Genomic DNA, 23,261 nt, shown 5'->3' with positions numbered 1-23,261 from the left:
CAAGCAAACAAATAGCTGTGAAAAAAGGGAATAAAAAAAAGAAAACGCAAAAGGTTAACAAATTATAAAGTGTGCCACAATTCTCCAGTGACCCAGATTATAAAGATATCAACTAGTGTGATGCCATTGAAGTATATAGAAGCAAATAGCAAGGGAAAAGCTCAACTAGCCTTAAGATTTTGCTTACCCTTAAGGATGAATTGAAAGATGTTCCAATTTTAATGCAGGACTACTTCAAAGTTTGAAGTCAGGAAACATCTGTCAACCATGCCCAAGTAACCCATTGATTTTTTTCTATTTACAGTGAGAAAGGGAAAACTCCAATATGGCTCATATAAAGGGGTCATTAACTTCAATTCAGTATCACTGCATTTGGAATCTAGTTTTGTAACTGTTTTAAAGAACAATGAAGGACTGTAGTAAGCTTGTAAGACAAAGAAAAGATTGTAATTTTCTGGGATGAAAGATTGTGAATAGTATAAACAGTTTAAGGAAGAACTGGGGAACTTGATTTATTCTAGAATTTGAAGTAGAGAGAACATAAGAACATGCCATACTGGGTCAGACCAAGGATCCATCAAGCCCAGCATCCTGTTTCCAACAGTGGCCAATCCAGGCTACAAGTACCTGGCAAGTATCCAAACACTAAGGGGTAGATTTTCAAAACATTAAATCCTGAGGATTTATGCGTGTGTGTTATTGTGATAATTGAGGGTGGATCCTTGGGCCGGTGGCAGATGATCATGCCCACGGGGGAAGATCCCGAGAGGGAACACCAGTCAGGCTCAGAGTTGGGAAACAGACACACACTTAGTTCTTTTATTAAACTGTTTTTAGAGAACCACCAGAGGTGGCAGTAGTGAGCTGGAAGAGCCCGGCTGGGCTGTAGTCCCTCAGGCACTGGAACAGCGATCCCAGGATGGCTGAGCTGTAGAGAAACTGAGATAGTGAGTAGGCAGAGTATGCAGAGTTCAGGAACAGAACCTTGATGGTAACACTCACACAATAGTCTCTTGGAACAGCCCAGGAGCTGGAATGAAGTAGGCCCTCGAGGAGCGAGTACCTGGTTCCAGGGAAAGCTCTGAGAGAGAGATGGTAACTCACTAGTATTGTAGGCAGCGGTGACTTCAAGGCAGAAGTTATATTCAGTAGCAGGTCCGGGAACGTGGGCCCTCGAAGAGAGAGTACCGGTTCCAGACTGCGGCCTGAAAAGCAAAAGAGAGAGAGCAAGGCCCCCGAGGAGTGGGTACCCCCAAGGAGGCAGAGTAGCAAAGTATGCGGAGAGCGAATCCCATCCACAGCGATACCTGGAGGGAGCTAGGTAGGAAACCCTTTGCTAACTCGATTAGCTAGCAAAACAAGAGACCTTAAATATCTGGTGATGATGACATCATCTCAGGGCAACACCCCTGAGGTTCACACCACAGCTGGTACTTGAGTCGGGGCCGTGCACGCCCTTAGGCCTCAGGAGAACATGGTGGAAGGCAGCATCTAGCCGATCCAGGGACGCCGGAGGAGGTCGGCAAAAAGACACTGCGGCAGCCAAACTTCCATCAACCAAAGAGGGAGTCGCCAAAGAGGTAAGGTGGGCAGAGTGGAGACGTCGGGCAGCGGCGTTTGAAACACTACTCCCCCTTCAAAGGGCGATCTCCTCTTCGGGTACCAGGCTTGGGTTTTGAAGGATGCATGATGTGGAACTGATGAAGCATCTCTTCGTCCAGAATATTGGTTTGAAGCTCCCAAGAGTTTTCTTTGGGGCTGAAACCTTCCCATGATAGAAGGTATTCAAAAGTATTGCCTCTTTTTCAAACATCCAAAATCTCTTCGACTTTGAACTCTAAGTCGTCTTCTGCATGGTTGACAGGTGGGTCTTGAGATTTGGAAGTAAATTCGCTGATTATGAGCGGTTTCAGAAGTGAAATGTGGAAAGCATTATGGATGTTGAGACCAGGTGGTAGCTTCAGACGGTAGGTGACTTTGCCAATACGTTGAAGGACTGGGAATGGTCCCACATAGCGAGGAGCAAACAGAGAGGAAGGTAGTAGGGGTGTGCATTCGTATTGACCGCATATGAAAAACGCTACGCATATTTTTTTTTTTACTTAAAAAAGTGATGAGACATAAACGATCGGATTTCCAACATATCCAACATAGCTATGTTGGATATGTTGGAAATCGCGATTGTTGATCCAAAATTAAAAGTTAAACCCCTCACCTTCCTTAATCCCCCCCCAAAGACTTACCCCAACTCCCTGGTGAACTAGCGAGGAGTGAGGACGCCATTTCTGCAATCCTCTGCGAGGAGCACGTGACGGCGCCACGTCGAGTGACGCGGCGTCACGTGATTCCCCGCGGGGTCGCTTCCGGGATCCTCATTCGGCCCAAAAGGAACTTTTGGCCAGCTTGGGGGGGTCAGGAGGCCCCCCCAAGCTGGCCAAAAGTTCCTTTTGGGCCGAACGGGCTGTTCCGGCGCAACCCCGCGGGGAATCACGTGACGCCGCGTCACTCGACGTGGCGCCGACGTCACGTGATTCCCCGCGGGGTCGCTTCCGGGATCCTCGTTCGGCCCAAAAGGAACTTTTGGCCAGCTTGGGGGGGTCAGGAGGCCCCCCCAAGCTGGCCAAAAGTTCCTTTTGGGCCGAACGAGGATCCCGGAAGCAACCCCGCGGGGAATCATGTGACGCCGCGTCACTCCGACGTGACGCCGACGTCACGTGCTCCTTGCAAAGTTGGTCAGAAATGGCGTCCTGACCCCGCTGGGACCACCAGGGAGTTGTGGTAAGTCTGCGGGGGGGGGGGGGATTAAGGAGGGTGAGGGGTTTAAAGTTTTATTTGCACATATGGACATATACCCAACTCATTGAATTCTGTTTATGTCCATATTGACCGCAAATGGGACCCCCTTTGGACATATGGACATATGGACATAAACTTTTGCTCTGCACATCCCTAGAAGGTAGTTTAAGTCTGAGGTGTTTGGTTGACAACCAGACATTGTCTCCTGGCTTGAAGACTGGAGCTTGCGAATGGTGCGCATTGTAGTACTTCTTAGCATGGCCACTCGCTTTGATTAGCATGTCCTTTGTCTGAACCCACAGATTATGGATATCATCAGCAGTGGATTGAGCTGCTGGGGACGTCACTGAGAGCTTCAGTGTAAGTGGCGGTGTTGGGGAACGTCCAAAAACCACTTCAAAAGGTGACAATCCAGTAGATGTTGCTGGATGAGCGTTGACGGCGAATTCAGCCCATGGAAGCAATTTGGCCCAGTTATTCTGTCAGGACGTGACATAAGCTCAAATAAACTGCTTCATTGTTCGATTCATCCATTCCGTCTGGCCATTCGACTGCTGATGATAGGCTGAGGTGTAGTCTAGAGAGAGATGTCAAACAATTTGCATAAGGCCCTCCAGAATCATGCCGTGAATTGGAACCCACGGTTGGATACAATGTGAGAAGGTAGTCCGTGGAGGCGGAATATATGCTTTATGAAGAGCTTTGCAAGCTCTAAGGCTAAAGGTATGCCAGGGAGTGCCACAAAGTGTGCCATCTTGCTAAATCAATCCACTGTCACCCAGATGGTATTCATTCCTCCGGAAGTAGGTAAATTGACTACAAAGTCAGTAGTGATGTGCAACCAGGGCCGTTCCGGAACTGGCAGTGGTTGCATCTGACCCCATGGTTGCCCAGAAGTGGGTTTGTTCTTAGCACAATTGGTGCAGGATGCCACGTAGGAATAGGTATCCTTTTTGATGGTAGGCCACCAATACAGCTTCTGTATCTTGAGCAGGGTACGGCATTGGCCAGGATGGCCAGCCAGCTTGGAATCATGCGCCCAAAAGAGCACTTTCTTCCTGAGTCTTTTGGGAATGATAGTTTTACCAGCGGGTACAGACTGAGTGGATGCCGAGAGGATCTTCTTTGGGTCAATTATGTGCTGTGGCTCATCAGGCACATCCTGTGAAAGAAAGGAGCATGACAGAGCGTCTGCTCTGATGTTTCTATCTCCAGGGCGGTACTTCAACACAAAATTGAAACGATTGAAAAATAAGGACCATCTGGCCTGTCTGTAATTCAGATGTTGTGTGTGGCGGAGATATTCTAGATTTTTATGATCCGTTAATACGGTTATTTGATGTTGAGTGCCTTCAAGCCAAGGCCGCCATTCCTCAAATGCAAGCTTTATTGCAAAGAGCTCTTTATCACCGATCCCATAGTTTTTCTCGGCTGGAGAAAATCTTCGTGAGAAGAAAGAATAGGGACGTAAGGCTTTTGAGTCTCCTGTTTGGCTCAACACAGCCCCTACACTCACATCTGAAGCATCAACTTCAACGATAAAGAGCTTGTTTGGGTCTGGATGCCGCAAGCACGGTTCTGTGGAGAAGGCAGTCTTGAATTTCTCGAATTCAAAAATGGCCTCCACTGACCATTTTGAAGCATTGGCACCCTTGCGGGTCATTGCAGTCAAGGGTACGGTTAAAGAAGAATAGTTCTTTATAAATCTTCAATAATAGTTGGTGAACCCCAGGAATCTCCTTAAAGCCTTCAGGCTGGTAGGTTGGGACCAATTATTGATACTTTCAAGTTTGTGAGGGTCCATTTGGAAGCCTTCTTTTGACACAATGTAGCCTAGAAAAGGCACTGAGTCTTTGTGAAATTCACACTTAGAGAGTTTGGCGTACAGCTGGTGTTCAAGAAGACGGTGGAGTACTTGCTTGAAATCTGCAATGTGGGTGTCCAAATTCTGGGAGAAGATTAGTATGTTGTCCAGGTAGACCACAACATTCTTGTACAGTAGGTCAGACAAGATGTCATTCATCATATTTTGGAAAATGGCGGGTGCACTGCACAATCCGAATGGCATTACTAGATACTCAAAGTGGCTGTCTCACGTGTTGAAGGCCGTTTTCCATTCATCGCCGCTCCGAATGCGAATGAGGTTGTAGTCCTCTTTCAGGTCAAGCTTTGAAAATATCTTGGCCCCTTGCAGCCAGTCAAACAGCTCCGAGATGGCAAGGGGTAACGGTCTTTGATCGTGATTTCATTTAACCCTCGGTAATCGATACATGGATGTAGGGTACCGTCCTTCTTCTCCACAAAGAAAAAGCCTGCGCCAGCTGGTGACTTTGATGGTTGGATAAAACCCTTCTGGAGATTTTCTTCAATGTATTCCGACAGTGCTTTAATCTCAATGGCTGAGAGAGGGTACACCTGTCCTTTTGGTGGCTCAGCATTGGGCTTCAGTCTTATGGCACAGTCATAGGGCCTATGTGGAGGAAGAATATCAGCTGCTTCTTTGGTAAATACATCCCCGAACGAAGCATATTGGGGCGGCAGTCCTGGCATCACTGGAGTCGTAGGCATGCAAATGATAGGCGAGATTTCCTTAAGGCACCTCCCGTCACATTCTGGGCCCCAGCGGGAAAGATCCAAGGATGCCCAGTAAAATTGGGGTTGGTGCACTTGCAACCAGGGTAACCCCAGGATGATAGGGAGCATGGTCCTTTCCAGTACAAAGAAGAAGAGCGATTCCGTATGGAGCGCTCCGGTGCAGAGAGTAACTGGTACGGTTTGGCAAGTCACGTCGCCCAGTAAGGGCTCTCCATGAATGGAGGATAACAGTAGTGGATGGATCTTTCAACTTGATGAGGGGAATCCTCAAGTGTTCTACTAGTCGTCTGAGAATGAAGTTGCCTCGTGCCCCTGAATCCACCAGGGCAGGAGTCTGAACCGTGACTGGTCTGTAGGTCAAGGAGACTTGGAGAAAGAGTGGAGGAGAGGGCATAGTGAGGCCTAAGAACAGTCCTCCTGCAAGGCTTAGGCCTGTCCATTTTCCAGATGAATGGAGCATGTAGAGATGTGTGGCCAGGCTGACCACAGTACATACAAAGGCCACGCCTCTTCCGAAGTCTTCTCTCTCTGGAAGTCAAACGTCCATGACCAAGTTGCATTGGTTCATCTTTATCAGCAGCAGGGATTACTGGAACCATCTGAGGTGCAGATATAGCACTAGCCTGTTTCAACCCAGGTAACACCTTAGGCCTGAGTTCCTTCACCTTATCCCGGAGCCGGTGATCAATCCAAGTGGCCAAGGCTACTAATTCATCCAGCGAGTCAGGTGTTTCGCGAGTTATCCAGGCCTCTGAAGAAGAGAGTCTTGAGACATTTGTGGTCCCAGCAGAGTTCCGCCGCAAGAGTTTTGAACTCCATGGCAAATTCAGCCAATGATCTGTTGCCTTGCTTCAATTCAACCAAAGCAGAACCGGCGACAGAAGTTCAGGCAGGGTCATCGAAAACAATTTAAATAAGTCCATAAATCCTTCTATGTCCTGCAAAATGGGGTCCTTGCGTTCCCACAAGGTAGATGCCCAAGACAAGGCCCTACCATCCAAGTAGGAAAGGATATAGATAGTCTTGGAGAGAGCCATAGGAAATAAAGATGGCTGTAAGGTAAAATGCATGCAGCACTGGTTTAAAAAGCCCCGGGTGTTCTGGATTTCTCCGGAGAAATGGATTGGAGCCGCCAGTGGTACAGCAGTCTTTAAAGTTACCTCCTGTAACTGACCTTCATGGTTGGAAGCTGTGCCTTGAAGCTTCTGTGTGTGTAGCTGATGGAACGCTGAAGTAAGTTTCTCCAAGGCATCTTGCTGCTCTGAAATGCGCAGGGTCAGGCCTGGTATGGCCTGCAAGGCATTGAGCTGTGCCGGATCCATGGAGTTAGCAATCTGTTACTATTTGTGATAATTGTGGGTAGATCCTTGGGCAAATGACCACGTCCACGGGGAAAGATCCCGAGAGGGACCACCGGTCAGGCTCAGAGTTGGGAGACAGACACACACTTAGTTCTTTTATTAAACTGTTCTAAGGTAATGCGAAGGCTTTGGATGATGTAATATCTTTCATTAACCTGACAAAATATATACATATACATAGGTACAGTAGCTTTCAAAGTCATCTAGTTCTCTTCTTGTCATTAGTAGCCAATTACTTACTGTTGCGTGTGCCGGCCGTGGCAGGCTGGCGGTCAGGCCCACTTACACCCATTTGCCTGCTCCAGCTCCTGGTTCCGCCTCCCTTGCGGCTGTGGGCAGCCGCCTCTGTGCCCGGGCTGCCCTCATTGCTCCCAGCTCCTCCGCGGATGTCCCAGCACATGGCAGCCCCCCCCCCCCCCCCCCCGCATGGTCCACAGGGAGCGCCGCCGTCTCGCTCCGCACCTGTCCTTAGGCGCGCGCATGCTTCCTGGCTTCTTTTAAAGGGACCGCAGTGAGAAATCACCTCGCGGCCCTGGATGATGATTTCACTGGTTCCCGGTATATAAGATTGGGCCCAGCCAGTGTTTCCTTGCCTTGGCAACAGGTCTCCATGCTTGTCGTGTGCTTAGTTGCTTGTTCCTGCATTCCTGGTTCCTGCTTCGTCTTTGTTCCTGTTTCCTGATCCTGCCTTGTTACTGGTACCTGTTCCTACTCCTAAGTTCCGCATCTTCCTTGTTTGTCTACCTTCTGACTGATACCTGGCTTGACCCCTGCTTCGTCTGACTACGCCTCTGACTGATACCTGGCTTGACCCCTTCTTCATCTGACTACACTTCTGACTGATACTTGGCTTGACCCCTGCTTTGTCTGACTACGCTTCTGATTGATACCTGGCTTGACCCCTGCTTCGTCTGACTACACTTCTGACTGATACTTGGCTTGACCCCTGCTTCATCTGACTATGCTTCTGATTGATACCTGGTTTGACCCCTGCTTCGTCTGACTATGCTTCTGACTGATACCTGGCTTTACCTCTGCTTCATCTGACAACGTTCCTGCACTGAACTTTACCATGCCTGACCTTCCTTTGCTTGACTCCAGTTTTGATCCATGCATGTTTGCCACGTCTCCTTGCTTGCCGCCTGCCCTGATCCCAGTCTGCTTTATCACACCTCTGCTGAATGGACGGCCTTTCAGGCTCCAGCCTGTTCTCTCTCGGGCACCCCCTGTCTACTCTGTGTTCCTTTGGCACCCGGGTTTCCTGGACTCAGCCTCATCTGGACTTGTTCTATGATCCCAGTCACCGCTGCCAGTCCCTGGCTGATTGACTCATCATTCCCAAGAAGACTTCGGACTGAGGCCCACCTAAGACCAGCCAGCCCTGGTACCCAAGGGCTCAACCTGCAGGGAACGAGGGCTGGTATTGGCGAAGCTCCAGCCAGCCTCCATCAATCAGCCAGTTCTGCATACCAATGGTGGGGACCCATAGGGCTTGCCCAGCGGGTAGCATAAACCCCATCTCGGCCTAAGGGTCCACCTCCGGCACAACAGGTTGCCAAGGCCATGGACTTGGCAGAGCCATCCGCCCTCCAGGCAATTCAAGATCTGGCTTCCAAGGTGCAAGAGCAACAGCGGTTCCTTGAGGCACTGGCCTCCTCTTTCAAGCATCTTCATGCCCACCTCGATGCTCATATGGGCCTTCCAGTTCCAGCATCATCTCCAGCCAGCCATCAGCCATCACCCTCGCCTTCTGGGGCTTTGTTTTCCCTACCCGCTCCACCCCACTTCAATGGGAATTCCAAGCTCTGCAGAGGGTTTATTATCCAATGCTACATGCAATTTTCTCTGCAGCCCTCCATCTTCCAAAATGAACTCAAGAAGGTTACCTTCATCCTGTCTCGACTAGAGGGTAAGGCATTGGCATGGGCCTCCCCATTGTGGGAGCGCTTGGATTCGCTCTTACAAGAGCTGTCTTGCTTTATGGCTGTCTTCCGTCAGATCTTTGATGATTCTGGATGGCAGGCTGTGGAAAGCACCAACCTTCTTCACCTACGGCAAGGTCAATGGACCCTGTATGATTACACCATTGAATTCCAAACTCTAGCTACAGAATTGTCCTGGCAAGAAGATTGCCTTAGAGCTATCTACCTGGACGGGCTATCCTCTCAGCTCAAAGATGAGCTAGTGGCCCAAGAGTTACCATCCTCCCTGGAGGACCTCATTGACTTGGCAGGCCACATCGACCATTGCCTCCAAGAGTGCCACCGCAAGGTTCAGACGCCCAGACAACCCATCCTGGAGCATTCCCGCTTACTACCTACCATGGGTACTGTCCCCAGTGGAGCTCCATCTACCTCGAAAGCAGAAGGGCCCATACAGTAGTGTCACGGGCACTTGTCCCCAGAGGAGTGCCTCCGGTGGAGGCAGTCAGGCCTATGCCTTTATTGTGGAGCTCCCAGTTACCACCTCCAGTCTTGTCCAGTCCATCCGGGAAACTTCCGGGCCTAAGTTCAGTAGGGGTCCTGAACTTGGGCGCTACTTCTCTGGCTCCTCAGCTGTTGTTACCAGTTACATTAACCTGGGATTCGTTCCTTCCCCGTCCTTGCTCTGATAGATACTGGAGCAGGAGGGTACTTCATTCTCAAGGAGGAGCAAATCATCCGCTCAGCTCTCTTTTACATCACTATAGACACTTTAGCACCTACTTTCACTCACCTTATCAATTTATTGTTAAAAGAAGTTTCAGTTCCTACTAATCTTAACATAGCTGCAATTTAGACACTTTGAATTCAGATAATTACAGACCTATTTTCTCTTTACCATTTTTATCTAAGATACTTGAGGCCTCTGTGCTTAGTTAACTGATCATCTAGAAAAAATGGATTTACTCAACCCACATCAATATGGTTTTAGACATGCTATGAACACCAAACTTCTCTTACTATCACTCACTGACACCTTGAGATGAGGAATTAACAATAGTCAGAGATTCTTGCTTGTCTCTCTTGACATTTCATCTACATTTGACACAGTAGATCGTGATATTCCTTTTCATCGGCAAAAATGCAGCATAACAGGTGGTGTTTTCACTTTGTTTCATTCATATCTCACTGTGATAGAGTACATGACAGAAAGCCTCAGACTGCCTTAAGGGACCGACTCCAGCTATCTGGCCCAGTCCACCTTAAGACAGACAGGAAGGGGATCCTCAGGTGGGGGCATTTCCCTGAGGTAAGGGATAAAAGGCAGAGGCCCTGAGAGAGAGAGAGAGGCCCCAGGAAGAAGGAAGATGTAATTAAGTACTGTATCTATTTTGGAAGTTTTCTTTTGCTTGTCAGTCTGCTGACTGCTGGAGTCTGGTCTGCTTTTCACCAGCTTATTTACAGATTTATGTAACAGAACAGAAGAAAATGGCTGCTTATCTCAGCAACCTCTCTGTTGGGATGCCCTAACTCTCCTGTTTCATTAGTATCCTTCAAGGATACATTTCTCTGAACCATGCACTGCTGAGTGACTGTCAACTTTCCCCATTGTTCTAGTTTAAAAGCTGCTCTATCTCCTTTTTGAAAGTTAGTGCCAGCAGCTTGGTTTCACTCTGGTTAAGGTGGAGTCCATCCCTTCGGAAAAGTCTCCCCTTTCCCCAAACGTTTCCCCAGTTCCTTACAAAGCTGAATCCCTCTTCCCTGTACCATCATATCCATGCATTGAAACTCTGGAGCTCTGCCTGCCTCTGGGGACCTGCACGTGGAACAGGAAGCATTTCAGAAAATGCCACCCTGGAGGTTCTGGATTTCAGCTTCCTACCTAAACTCCTAAATTTGGCTTCCAGAGCCTCTCTCCCACATTTTCCTATGTCGTTGGTGTCCATATGTACCACAACAGCTGGCTCCTCCCCAGCACTGTCTATAATCCTATCTAGGTGACACATGAGGTCTGCCACCTTCGCACCAGGCAGGCAAGTTACCAGGCGATCCTCACGCCCACCAGTCACCCTGCTATCTACATTTGTTAATAATCGAATCACCAACTATGATGGACGGCCTAACCCTTCCCTCCTGGGAAGTGGCCCTGGGAGACTTGTCCTTAGTGCAAGAGGACAATACATCACCTGGAGAGCAGGTCCTTGCTACAGAATCACTTCCTGCTACACCAGGATGATGTTCTCCTACTGGGAGACCTTTCTGATCCAAGGCAGCACTGGGGCTGCCAGACTGGATTTGGGAATTGGCTACTATGTCCCTGAAGATCTAATCAATGTACCTCGCTGTCTCCCTCAGCTCCTCCAAGTCTGCTACTCTAGGCTCCAGAGATCGGACTTGTTCCCTGTGAGCCAGGAGCTGTTTGCACCAAGTGCATACATACAATCTCTCACTGGCGGGTAAAAAATCATACATGTGACACTCAATGCAAAAGACTGGAAAGCCCCCCTCTTGCTGCTGGACTGCTGCCTTCATCTTAGTTTTATTGAGTTCCTAGTTAAGTTTAAGATACTAAGGGAGTTGGAATGAGAGTACTTTAAATTTAAAGGTAAATTTACTAATTAATCAGCTATTGTCCTACAAGGGGATGATTAAACTTTCAATAAGGGCTGGTACAATAGTATGATTTAGATAAGACCCTGATTGATTTTTAATGAGAAAGTGTCTCATTCCTAAAAATCAAGGGTTGAGTGGGTGGGAAAGACTGACACTAGAATTAACTATCTCTGGCTTGCTTATTACCTCAGACACACACAAACTCTAAAGAATATATCCCTTAATTTCACTTTTCACCAAACTTTTATAAGCCCAAACATTTCTGAAAGCTATACTTACCAATCTTCTTTAACCACCGTTAAATTAATCTTGAGTTACATCAAACAGGTAACACAAGTTACATAAGCAGACTGTGATACATTGCAGGAGGACCTTGCAAGACTTGAAGATTGGGCATCCAAATGGCAGATGAAATTTAATGTGGACAAGTGCAAGGTGTTGCATATAGGGAAAAATAACCGTTGCTGTAGTTACACGATGTTAGGTTCCATATTAGGAGCTACCACCCAGGAAAAAGATCTAGGCATCATAGTGGATAATACGTTAAAATCGTCAGCTCAGTGTGCTGCAGCAGTCAAAAAAGCAAATAGAATGTTAGGAATTATTAGGAAGGGAATGGTGAATAAAACGGAAAATGTCATGATGCCTCTATATCGCTCCATGGTGAGACCACACCTTGAATACTGTGTACAATTCTGGTCGCCGCATCTCAAAAAAGATATAGTTGCGATGGAGAAGGTACAGAGAAGGGCAACCAAAATGATAAAGGGGATGGAACAGCTTCCCTATGAGGATAGGCTGAAGAGATTAGGGCTGTTTAGCTTGGAGAAGAGACGGCTGAGGGGGGATATGATAGAGGTCTTTAAGATCATGAGAGGTCTTGAACGAGTAGATGTGAGTCGGTTATTTTCACTTTCGAATAATAGAAGGACTAGGGGGCATTCCATGAAGTTAGCAAGTAGCACATTTAAGACTAATCGTAGAAAATTATTTTTCACTCAACGCACAATAAAGCTCTGGAATTTGTTTCCAGAGGATGTGGTTAGTGCAGTTAGTGTAGCTGGGTTCAAAAAAGGTTTGGATAAGTTCTTGGAGGAGAAGTCCATTAATGCTATTAATCAATTTTACTTAGGGAATAGCCACTGCTATTAATTGCATCAGTAGCATGGGATCTTCTTAGTGTTTGGGTAATTGCCAGGTTCTTGTGGCCTGGTTTTGGCCTCTGTTGGAAACAGGATGCTGGGCTTGATGGACCCTTGGTCTGACCCAGCATGGCAATTTCTTATGTTCTTATGTAATTACATACATTTTTTTTTCAGACCAGGTGTTCTTACTGGCCTAAAATCCTTCTGTATGTTACATAATTGTGTACTGTATTACAAGCTTCTATCTTTCCAACTATAGACTATTGTAATAGTCTTTATGTTGGCCTTCCTTGCTCAACACTCCAACCGTTACAGCTGCTTTTAAACTCATCTGCTTGTTTAATTGCAGGTTTAAAACATTACGATCACATTATTCCAGTTTTGGTGCATTTATACTGGCTCTCTACTGGTGAAAGGATTAAATACAAAATTTGCATGACAGTCTTTAAATTGATTAATGATAAATGCTGTCCTTGGTCCAATGCTATTTTGAAGATTTATCAACCATCTCGAAACTTACAGTAATCTCAGAGGGGCCTTTTAGACATTCCATCACCTAAATTGGCATGATTTCACATTACTCGGGAATGCTCTTTCTCTGTTGCTGGTCCAGTCCTCTAGAATTCCTTCCCAATGGAACTTCGGCTATGTGACTCAGTTAAAATATTCAGAGGACCTTTAAAGACCTTTTTATTTAGATTAGCCTATATGTAATTTTATACAGTTGTATCTTTGTATTTTATTGTATATTGTTTCATTTTATTGTATTTTATTTGCTATATTTTCAAATGTTATGCACATTTTACTGTACATTACCTAGGCTGATTTTAGTGTTAGGTGATTAACAAATTTCAATAAATGTAAATGTAAATATTAGAACATTATTATGTCATCCCTGTGAAACTGATTTACTCCTTGAGAAATTTCCTATTACATCGGTCATTTACATTTCATTTCATTTATTAAAACTTAATATTACGATTGATAAAGCATGTTACCCAAGTGGCAGTGCAATAAAAACAATCATAGTTTCCAATAAAAGTAAAAACAATACAAAAACTCATCAAAAATTAAAACATTATTTTAAAAAACTCAAAATAAAAATGCAAATCACAGTCCAATTATCAAAATGCTATAATTAAAGCAGAAATAGCACCCACAATAAAAAAAGGAGTGTAATTAGGGAAATTACCTTGCTCCCGCATCGCATAGGTAACTTTATCGCATCTTGTGGAAATTATTGAACCTGCGCTATGTTTCACTTCACGCTCTGATTAGTCCACTGTGGGGGTGTTACAGCGAAAAGGTTTTATCACACAAATGTCATTGGGAGTTGAGAGAAACTCTGTAGAGGACAATATGTCACTCTATTATTTATACCACTATAAGAGGGGGCACTTTTAACTCGGTGCATTGTACAAATCAACTCCTTTTGTACCTTTCATCAATTCAAATAGCAGAAAATATTCAGTGATGTTAGCTTTACTGTTCATACTTCCTACTGTATATAAAACTGCACCCCAATCCCCCAAATCCGACACTGAGTTAAAAGTGCCCCCTCTTACTGTGGTATAAATAGTAGAATGACATATTGTTCTCTACAGAGTCTCTCTCTCTCTCGCATATGTAATAAAAGATTTTGCCCACTAATGCAGACCCAAAGCACAGAAAAAAAAGTGTAGTTATTTCAGGCATTAAAATCCACGTTAGTCTATTGCATTTGATATTAGGAGCTGCTCATTACCATTAACTCCTCTCATTTGCATACTAGCGTGCGTTAGGGCCCTATCGTGAAATGATAAATGACCCTGCAAGATCCTTATTTTATGGTGTTATCATTCTATCTAAAGTCAATACATCAAAATAGATTGAAAAATCAAATATCAAATGCCTTATTAAAGAACCAGGACTACACAGTGTTTTTAATCTTTAACAGGTCGATACTGTAACGTGCGGTTGAAGATTTCCCGTCTGTAACGTGCTGGGTGCGCACAATTTGGACGCTTAAGGCGATCCAGCGATACAGTCTCCAGTTTCACGCGTCCTTAGCGCTTCTTAAAACAGACGCATAACCCTTTCCGCACGCAGCATGTATATGATATGTAAATGAACGAATTAGCTGTATAATGAAGGAATTAGCTATTCCCCTCCGATACTGTGACGCGTGCTCAGATTATCTCCTTTGTAACCCGCTATTTTGCCGCGTCCTTAACCTGTTAGTTTACCGCCTACCCTCTACTTGGTGTTAGTGTGGTGTTAGTGTGGTGTTCGAAAATTAAAACGGGAATAAAGTGTAAAAAATGGGGGTAAAACCGTAAAGTGTAAAAAACATTGCAGCGTAAGTTGTTTATATATATGTATAAATACCTGTCACTTTCCGAATCCCCCAGGCATGCGGTCATCGAGGCGGCGGCGGGAGCCGGCGGGCGGATGGGCGCCCGTTCATCCAGGCGGCAGCAGCGGCAGGAGCCGGCGAGCGGGTGGGCGCGCGTTGGATCCAGGCGGCGGTGGGAGCCGGCGTGCCGGATGGGCGCGTGTTCTATCCAGGCCGTGGCCGGGTGGGCGTGCATTCAGCCAGGCAGAGGGAGCCGGCGGCGAAAGCGGCCTCCGGCTCCCTCTGCCTGGATGAATGCACGGCCCCCGCCGGCAGTGAATGAATGCCCGTGCGATTTCGGCGCTCAAGGCCCCGCCCGGTCTCCGGTGCAGCCCCAGTCCTGTCCCCTCCTCCTGAAGCCAAAAAAAAAAAATAACCGAAAAAGTAGCAAGGCTCGGGCCTGCTATGGTAGTCCCTTCTCCCTTCTCCTCTCCTCCCGATTTCGGTGCTCAAGGCGGCCGGGTGGGCGTGCATTCATCCAGGCAGAGGGAGCCGGCAGCGAAAGCGGCCTCCGGCTCCCTCTGCCTGGATGAATGCACGGCCCCCGCCGGCAGTGAATGAATGCCCGTGCGATTTCGGCGCTCAAGGCCCCGTCCGGTCTCCTGTGCAGCCGCAGTCCTGTCCCCTCCTCCCGAAGCAAAAAAAAACCGAAAAAGTAGCAAGGCTCAGGCCTGCTACGGTAGTCCCTTCTCCCTTCTCCTCTCCTCCCGATTTCGGCGCTCAAGGCGGCCGGGTGGGCGTGCATTCATCCAGGCAGAGGGAGCTGGAGGCCGCTTTCGCCGCCGGCTCCCTCTGCCTGGATGAATGCACGGCCCCCGCCGGCAGTGAATGAATGCCCGTGCGATTTCGGCGCTCAAGGCAGTCACATGCCGTGACGTCAAGCGTCGTGACGTCACGCCTTGAGCGCCGAAATCGCACGGGCATTCATTCACTGCCGGCGGGGGCTGTGCATTCATCCAGGCAGAGGGAGCCGGAGGCCGCTTTCGCCGCCAGCTCCCTCTGCCTAGATGAATGCACGCCCACCCGGCCGCCTTGAGCACCGAAAATGTATGGGCATTCATTCACTGCTGGCGGGGGCCGTGCATTCATCCAGGCAGAGGGAGCCGGAGGCCGCTTTCGCCGCCGGCTCCCTCTGCCTGGATGAATGCACGCCCACCCGGCCGCCTTGAGCACCGAAATTGGGAGGAGAGGAGAAGGAAGAAGGGACTACTGTAGCAGGCCCGAGCCTTGCTACTTTTTCGGGGTTTTTTTTTTGCTTCGGGAGGAGGGGACAGGACTGGGGCTGCACCGGAGACTGGACGGGGCCAGGGCAGGTAAGCGGGGGCTGGGGGAAAGTTTGCTGATCATCGGGGAACATAACTGTCCACTTCCTGGTACCTGTCATTTCAAATGTCATTTGAAATGACATTTGAAATGACAGATACCAGCGTGGCCATGAAGCGTTAGGCCCGCGAACCCAGGTTACTGTATAGGCGCTCTATACAGTAAAATGGGTTGCGCGGGCCTAACGCTTGCCTAAGGATTCGCAGCTGCGGCATGCATTTGCATGCAATTAGAAGAGAGTATCGAGCGGTAGGTGAAGAGAACTGTGCGTGCGGGGAACGAGGGTGCGCCTGACACTGCCGCACTGTTTCTACCGCGGCCTTAGAGTATCGATCTGTAAGTAATCAGATGTGGAGCAAATATCGGAAGGTAGAGCATTGTAAAGTGAGGGAGCTTGAAGGGCAAATGGTGATTCTCTGGTGGATTCTAGCCAAATAACAGATAGTGGGGGAATATGAAGCAGACCATCTTGAGATGAATGTAACATATGTAACAGAATATATGGAATTAACAATTTAGATAAATAAGATGATAAACTGGATGAAAAACTATGGGAAGCAATTATTAACACTTTGAATTGAATCCTATAAAAACTGGTAAGCAGTGTAACAATTTTAAGGCTAGGAATATATGATTATATTTACAAAGACCTAAAATCAACCTAGCTGCTGTATTTTTCACCAATTTGATGGGGCTTCAACTGAATATTAGAAACACCAAGGAGAAGAGAATTACAATAGTCTATTTTTGAAATTACAAAAGCATGAACTGCAGATTTTAAATCCTTTGCATACAGCATAGGACAAAGTTTCCTTATACATCTCAATGAAAAAAGATTTCTGAACAGTAACTGAAATAAAACTAGATATAGTAAGAGTAGAGTCCAATTGAATACCCCTAAATAAATTACTATATCTTTTATAGGAATAGGTGTTCCTAACATCATAGCAACTGGGATAGCAGACTTAGTACTAAACCACACTGCTTCAGATTTTGAAGGATTTTCTTGTGGTCTGTGATTTGTAAGCCAATTGGCTACCCTATTCAAGAAGATATTGAAAGTAGGTAAATCTATGGAATTCTTCCAATTGAAAAAAAAAAAAAAAAGCTGTTATCTGTAAGTTGTCCACATAAAATGAACGATGAAAAATCCATATCTTGGATCATAGCAGCCAAAGGAGAGAGAAAAATATTGAGCAATAAGGGCGATAATATGGAGCCCTGTGGGACTCCAAATAGAAGTTTAATCAATTTAGAAATTCTAACATCCCACTCAACTTGGAAAGAGCGCTCTGAAAGAAACGAGAAAAACCAAGTCAAGGCTTTGTCTGCAAGGCCAGTCTCACACAATCTTGTGGCTAATAGCTGACAGTTCACAGTTTCAAATGCTGCACTCATATCTAAAAGTACTGTCAGAACACTTTTTGATGTTTATAAGCTAACTCTAATATCATTAACCAAAGAAAAAAGATCAGTTTCAGTGCTATGTGCCCTATGAAAACCTGACTGATAGCGATCAAGGACACTGGTCTTGCAGACAAAATCACTTAACTCATTAAATACCACCTTCTCAATTATTTTTTACAAAATAGGCAAGCTAGAAACTGGTCTATAATTAGAGGATTCAATCTTTCTTTTTTTAGCAATGGATTTACCATACCCTTTTTTAACTGATGAGGAAAAATACCTGTAGTTAGTGATGAATTTATAATAATCATTAATGTGACAGGAAAACCTGAACAGGATTTGATATTAGTTTAGAAGGTAAACGATCTAACTTAGAAGTAGTTAAATAAATTGATTTTAAAAGGAAATTAACCTCAACTGTAGAAATAGGTTTAAATGCCAATAATTGAGAGGAAAAACTAGAAGACTGTTGCAAAGCTGAAGTCTAAGCTGACCCACAAGATGACAGAGGAAAGTTGTTACATATTGCCTAAAATTCACAAATCATTATAGAATCCTTTGGAATGCCCTATTATCTCAGAAATTGGCTCACTATTGGAACCACATTCCAAGCTTATTGACAAATTAATTCAGTGTTTTGTTCCCCTCATTCCTTCTTATGTCTATGATTCATGTCATTATATCACTATTCTCCAGGAGTTACAGTTTCTTACTCATGGATTCTATTTAATCACCCTAGATATCAACTCTCTGTACACTAAAATCCCTCAAGACTATGCCTTATCAATAGTGGAATCCTTCTGTTGTGGACGTGGATCCTTGAACCTAGGTGGAGTTAATGCAATCTGCAAGGAGGAGCCATCTAGATCCCCACCGTTGGTTGGCGGAGCTGGCTGTGGTGAAGGCCCAACTGGAGCTTCACCTATACCAGCCCTCATGCTCCTTAGGTTGAGCCCTTGGGTGCCAGTGTGAGCAGGACTTAGGTGCGGGCCTCTGTAGTGAAGGTGAAGATCCATCATAGTTGTTGAGTCACAGGTCACCGCCTAGGGCAGGCTGAAGATAGGCAAAGCCAGAGACAGGCAGCGGTGAGGGCACGTGGCATTCAGCAGAGTCTACGTCTAGTCTAGTGGCATTCAGCAGAGTCTACGTCTAGTCATATTCCCACTCATTTTCTGCTACGTTTAGCCAGTCTTATACTCACAGAAAGCCAACAGTCACTCAGCAGTGCATGGTTCAGAGAAATCTATCCTTGAAGGATACTAATGAAACAGGAGAGTTAGGGCATCCCAACAGAGATATTCCATTAAAAGCAAACATAGTCCATATGCCTATATGTAAAAAAATCACCAAAGCTAATGATTTCTGAATTATCCCAAACAACTGAAAAGCAGGTTGTTAAAACAAACAAAACACACTTTGAAATGTTTGTATGCCAATGCTAGAAGTCTAAGAAGTAAGATGGGAGAGCTAGAGTGTATTCCACACAATAAGAAAGGTGGAAGGAAGGCAAAACGATTACCATCATAGTTAAAAGGTAAGGTGAAAGAGGTTATTTTAGCCAAAAAAAATCCTTCAAAAATTGGAAGAAGGATCCATCTGAAGAAAATAGGATAAAACATAAGCAGTGTCAAGTTAAGTGTAAAACATTGATAAGACAGGCGAAGAGAGAATTTGAAATGAAGTTGGCCATAGAGGCAAAAACTCATAATAAAAACTTTTTAAAATATATCCAAAGCAAGAAATCTGTGAGGGAGTCGGTTGGACCTTTAGATGACTGAGGGGTTAAAGGCACTCTTAGGGAAGATAAGGCCATTGCAGAAAGACTAAATGAATTCTTTGCTTCCGTGTTTACTAATGAGGATGATGGGGAGATACCAGTTCCAGAGATGGTTTTCAGGGGTGATGAATCAGACGAACTGAACGAAATCACTGTGAACCTTGAATATATAGTAGGCCAGACTGACAAACTAAAAAGTAGCAAATCACCTGGACCGGATAGTATGCATCCTAGGGTACTGAAGGAACTCAAAAATGAAATTTCTGATCTATTAGTTAAAATTTGTAACCTATCATTAAAATCATCCATTGTACCTAAAGACTGGAGGGTGGCCAACGTAACCCCAATATTTAAAAAAGGCTCCAAGGGCGATCCGGGTAACTGTAGACCAGTGAGCCCAACTTCAGTGCCGGGAAAAATAGTGGAAACTATTCTCAAATCAAAATAGTAGAGCACATAGAAAGACATGATTTAATGGAACACAGTCAACATGGATTTACCCAAGGGAAGTCTTGCCTAACAAATCTGCTTCATTTTTTTGAAGGGGTTGTTAAACTTGTGGATAAAGGTGAACCGGTAGATGTAGTGTATTTGGATTTTCAGAAGGCGTTTGACAAAGTCCCTCATGAGAGACTTCTACAAAAACTAAAAAGTCATGAGATAGGAGGCGATGTCCTTTCATGGATTACAAACTGGTTAAAAGTCAGGAAACAGAGAGTAGGATTAAATGGTCAATTTTCTCAGTGGAAAAGGGTAAACAGTGGAGTGCCTCAGGGATCTGTACTTGGACCGGTGCTTTTCAATATATATATAAATGATTTGGAAAGGAATACGACGAGTGAGGTTATCAAATTTGCAGATGATACAAAATTATTCAGAGTAGTTAAATCACAAGCAGACTGTGATACATTACAGGAGGACCTTACAAGACTGGAAGATTGGGCATCCAAATGGCAGATGAAATTTAATGTGGACAAGTGCAAGGTGTTGCATATAGGGAAAAATAACCCTTGCTCTAGTTACACGATGTTAGGTTCCATATTAGGAGCTACCACACAGGAAAAAGATCTAGGCATCATAATGGATAATACTTTAAAATTGTCGGCTCAGTGTACTGCAGCAGTCAAAAAAGCAAATAGAATGTTAGGAATTATTAGGAAGGGAATGGTTAATAAAATGGAAAATGTCATAATGCCTCTATATCGCTCCATGGTGAGATCACACCTTGAATACTGTGAACAAGTCTGGTTGCCACATCTCAAATAAGATATAGTTGTGATGGAGAAGGTACAGAGAAGGGCAACCAAAATGATAAAGGGGATGGAACAGCTCCCCTATGAGAAAAGGCTGAAGAGGTTAGGGCTGTTCAGCTTGGAGAAGAGACGGCTGAGGGGGGATATGAGAGAGGTCTTTAAGATCATGAGAGGTCTTGAACGAGTAGATGTGACTCGGTTATTTTCACTTCGAATAATAGAAGGACTAGGGGGCATTCCATGAAGTTAGCAAGTAGCACATTTAAGACTAATTGGAGAAAATTCTTTTTCACTCTATGCACAATAAAGCTCTGGAATTTGTTGCCAGAGGATGTGGTTAGTGCAGTTAGTGTAGCTGGGTTCAAAAAAGGTTTGGATAAGTTCTTGGAGGAGAAGTCCATTAACAGCTATTAATCAAGTTTACTTAGGGAATAGCCACTGCTATTAATTGCATCAGTAGCATGGGATCTTCTTAGTGTTTGTAAAATTGCCAGGTTCTTGTGGCCTGGTTTGGCCTCTGTTGGAAACAGGATGCTGGGCTTGATGGACCCTTGGTCTGACCCAGCATGGCAATTTCTTATGTTCTTATGGCAGGGAGAGTTCAATAAAGATCAAGGTCCAGGCAGTGAACAGTGGCAGGTGGAGTTTAATCAATGTCAAGAGGCAAGCCAAAGCCAAACCAGAAACCCAACTGAACAGAGCTGGTCAGGAGAGGCAGGCAGGAGACCAGGTACACAGAAAGTGGAAGGCTGAGGAACAGGACTGAAGATTGACCAAGAAGAAGGAGACAAGGACAGGAGACAAGAACTGAAGACTGACCATGTTGAAGCGAAGACAAACCAGGGAGCAGACATGAACTCAGAAATACAGACCAGGAACGCAGGGACTCAGGAACAAGAATCAGGAACGCTGGAGCACACTGAGGCAAATAGCTCTACCTCGAGGTAGTCACCTATTGCCTAGGCATTTGAGAGGCAGCTTGTGCAGCCTTTTAAAGTGCAGAAGGGGTGATGCCATCACAAGGCGCCCAACTTGGATTCCTGTTGTTGGCCCTTTAAATTCTGGCAGTCAGCGCATGCATGCTCTAAGGCAGCCAGAGAGCAGAGTTGGTGGAATCCTATTGTGTGTGCTGAGTGGCACGTGGATGTAGCATGGTGCAGCCTGCTGATGCATCATCAGAGCAGCTCTGGGGGGTGCAGCATCGGGGGTGAGTGCCATAGCTTGAGCGAGGAGCCCTCAAGCTGCTGAGATCAAAATCTTCCTTGATCAGAGATCTCCTAATCCTCATATTCCCACTCATTTTCTGCTACATTTAGCCAGTCTTATACTCACAGAAACTTTTTTCAGTTTTTAATGGTCTTTCTATAAGCAAATTGAAGGCATTGCTATGGGAGCCACTATGGCCCTTGACAATACTTATTTCTACATTTCCCAATTTGAAGCCAAATGGATTTATGATTATATTTTCCACCATTTCATGACTCTGCTCTGTCTTTCTATCTTGGAGTACAAAAAAAAAAAAAAAAAAGGATTGCTACTTTCCACCACAATCTTTAATTGGATGAAACTGGAATTAAATTTGTTGGGGGACAACGCAAATTTAGTTTGGTTGCTCCAAACTGAACAATAATTGAACTTGTTGTTTCCTAGTTTTTTAGTTTTCATTGTATGAATTTTCTGCCCCATAGGCATCACTACAGTGCTGACGATGACTACTCTGAGCACCATTTCCAGGAAACACTTACCCAGAGTCTCTTACATAACTGCCATGGACCTCTTTGTATCGGTCTGTTTTATCTTTGTCTTTGCTGCTCTGATGGAATATGCCACACTCAACTATCTTGTGGGGAACAAGAAGCCTCCAACTCAGGATGGCAAGAAACCCAAACAGGTATGTCCATGCATTTTGGCATTAAATCTAGCAAATTGCTGGCCTATTGACTTACTAGAATTCCTTCTGAGACAAGAATAGTTTCAATTTGTAGTATTATAATTGACCCTTGATAAAAATATATTCAGAACTACAGTATATGTTTGCTCTGTTTTTTCTAATACTATGCCACAAACTTCACTTGATATCTGGCTTTGCTTACAATTTACCACAATTTATGATATAATATACTTGTCTTAGTCCTTGTTGAATTATAATGTCTTTTTTTTCCTTCAAAATGTTATTACTGCTGCCTTCTATTTCACACAAGAAAACTTTAAAACAGTATTATTAGCCACAATATGTTACAAAAAGATTATCAACGCATTTGTTCCTTGTATGTAGTGCTTCCTTTTTTAATCATATTCCTAAGACTTCTGTAGGTTTTATTCTAATATATTTTATTTCTTATATTCTATGTTTTATTATAACAAATGATATAAACTTTTTTTTATGATTGTGCTAGAATGTATAAGTAACACTCACAAACCTGGTTGGAGGTAGAGCAACAGACAAAAGTGTTCAAAATCATAAAGATGGCGCCGGCCAGCCAGTGCTCCTACCATGTGACAGGGGCCGGCCAATGGCACAGATACCCTGTCACATAGTAAGGGCAAAGGGCCATCGGCGCCATCTTTATGATGGGCAGCCGACGGCCCGAGAACGGGAGATTGCTCCCGTGACCACCACTAGAGCACCAGGTAATTAAAAAATGTTTTGGGGGGATCGGGAGGGTGGGAGAAGCTAAGGGGTCATCTTTAAACG

At 45.2% G+C, this 23,261-nt stretch overlaps 1 protein-coding gene across 1 annotated transcript in view; it reads left to right on the top strand.

Moving 5' to 3' along the window:
* Positions 1–23,261, top strand: part of LOC115094361 (gamma-aminobutyric acid receptor subunit gamma-4-like) — a 643,570-nt gene that overhangs the window by 608,977 nt on the left and 11,332 nt on the right. Inside the window, exon 8 of the mRNA XM_029607335.1 lies at positions 22,255–22,457. Within this exon, the coding sequence (XP_029463195.1) occupies positions 22,255–22,457 (203 nt within the window). The remainder of the gene's footprint in view (positions 1–22,254; positions 22,458–23,261) is intronic.

Source organism: Rhinatrema bivittatum, chromosome 6 (assembly GCF_901001135.1).
Source record: "Rhinatrema bivittatum chromosome 6, aRhiBiv1.1, whole genome shotgun sequence".
In the NCBI taxonomy this organism is placed as follows: domain Eukaryota; kingdom Metazoa; phylum Chordata; class Amphibia; order Gymnophiona; family Rhinatrematidae; genus Rhinatrema; species Rhinatrema bivittatum.
The sequence above is the reverse complement of the archived record's forward strand: the minus strand, read 5'-3'. Positions and strand labels throughout refer to the sequence as shown.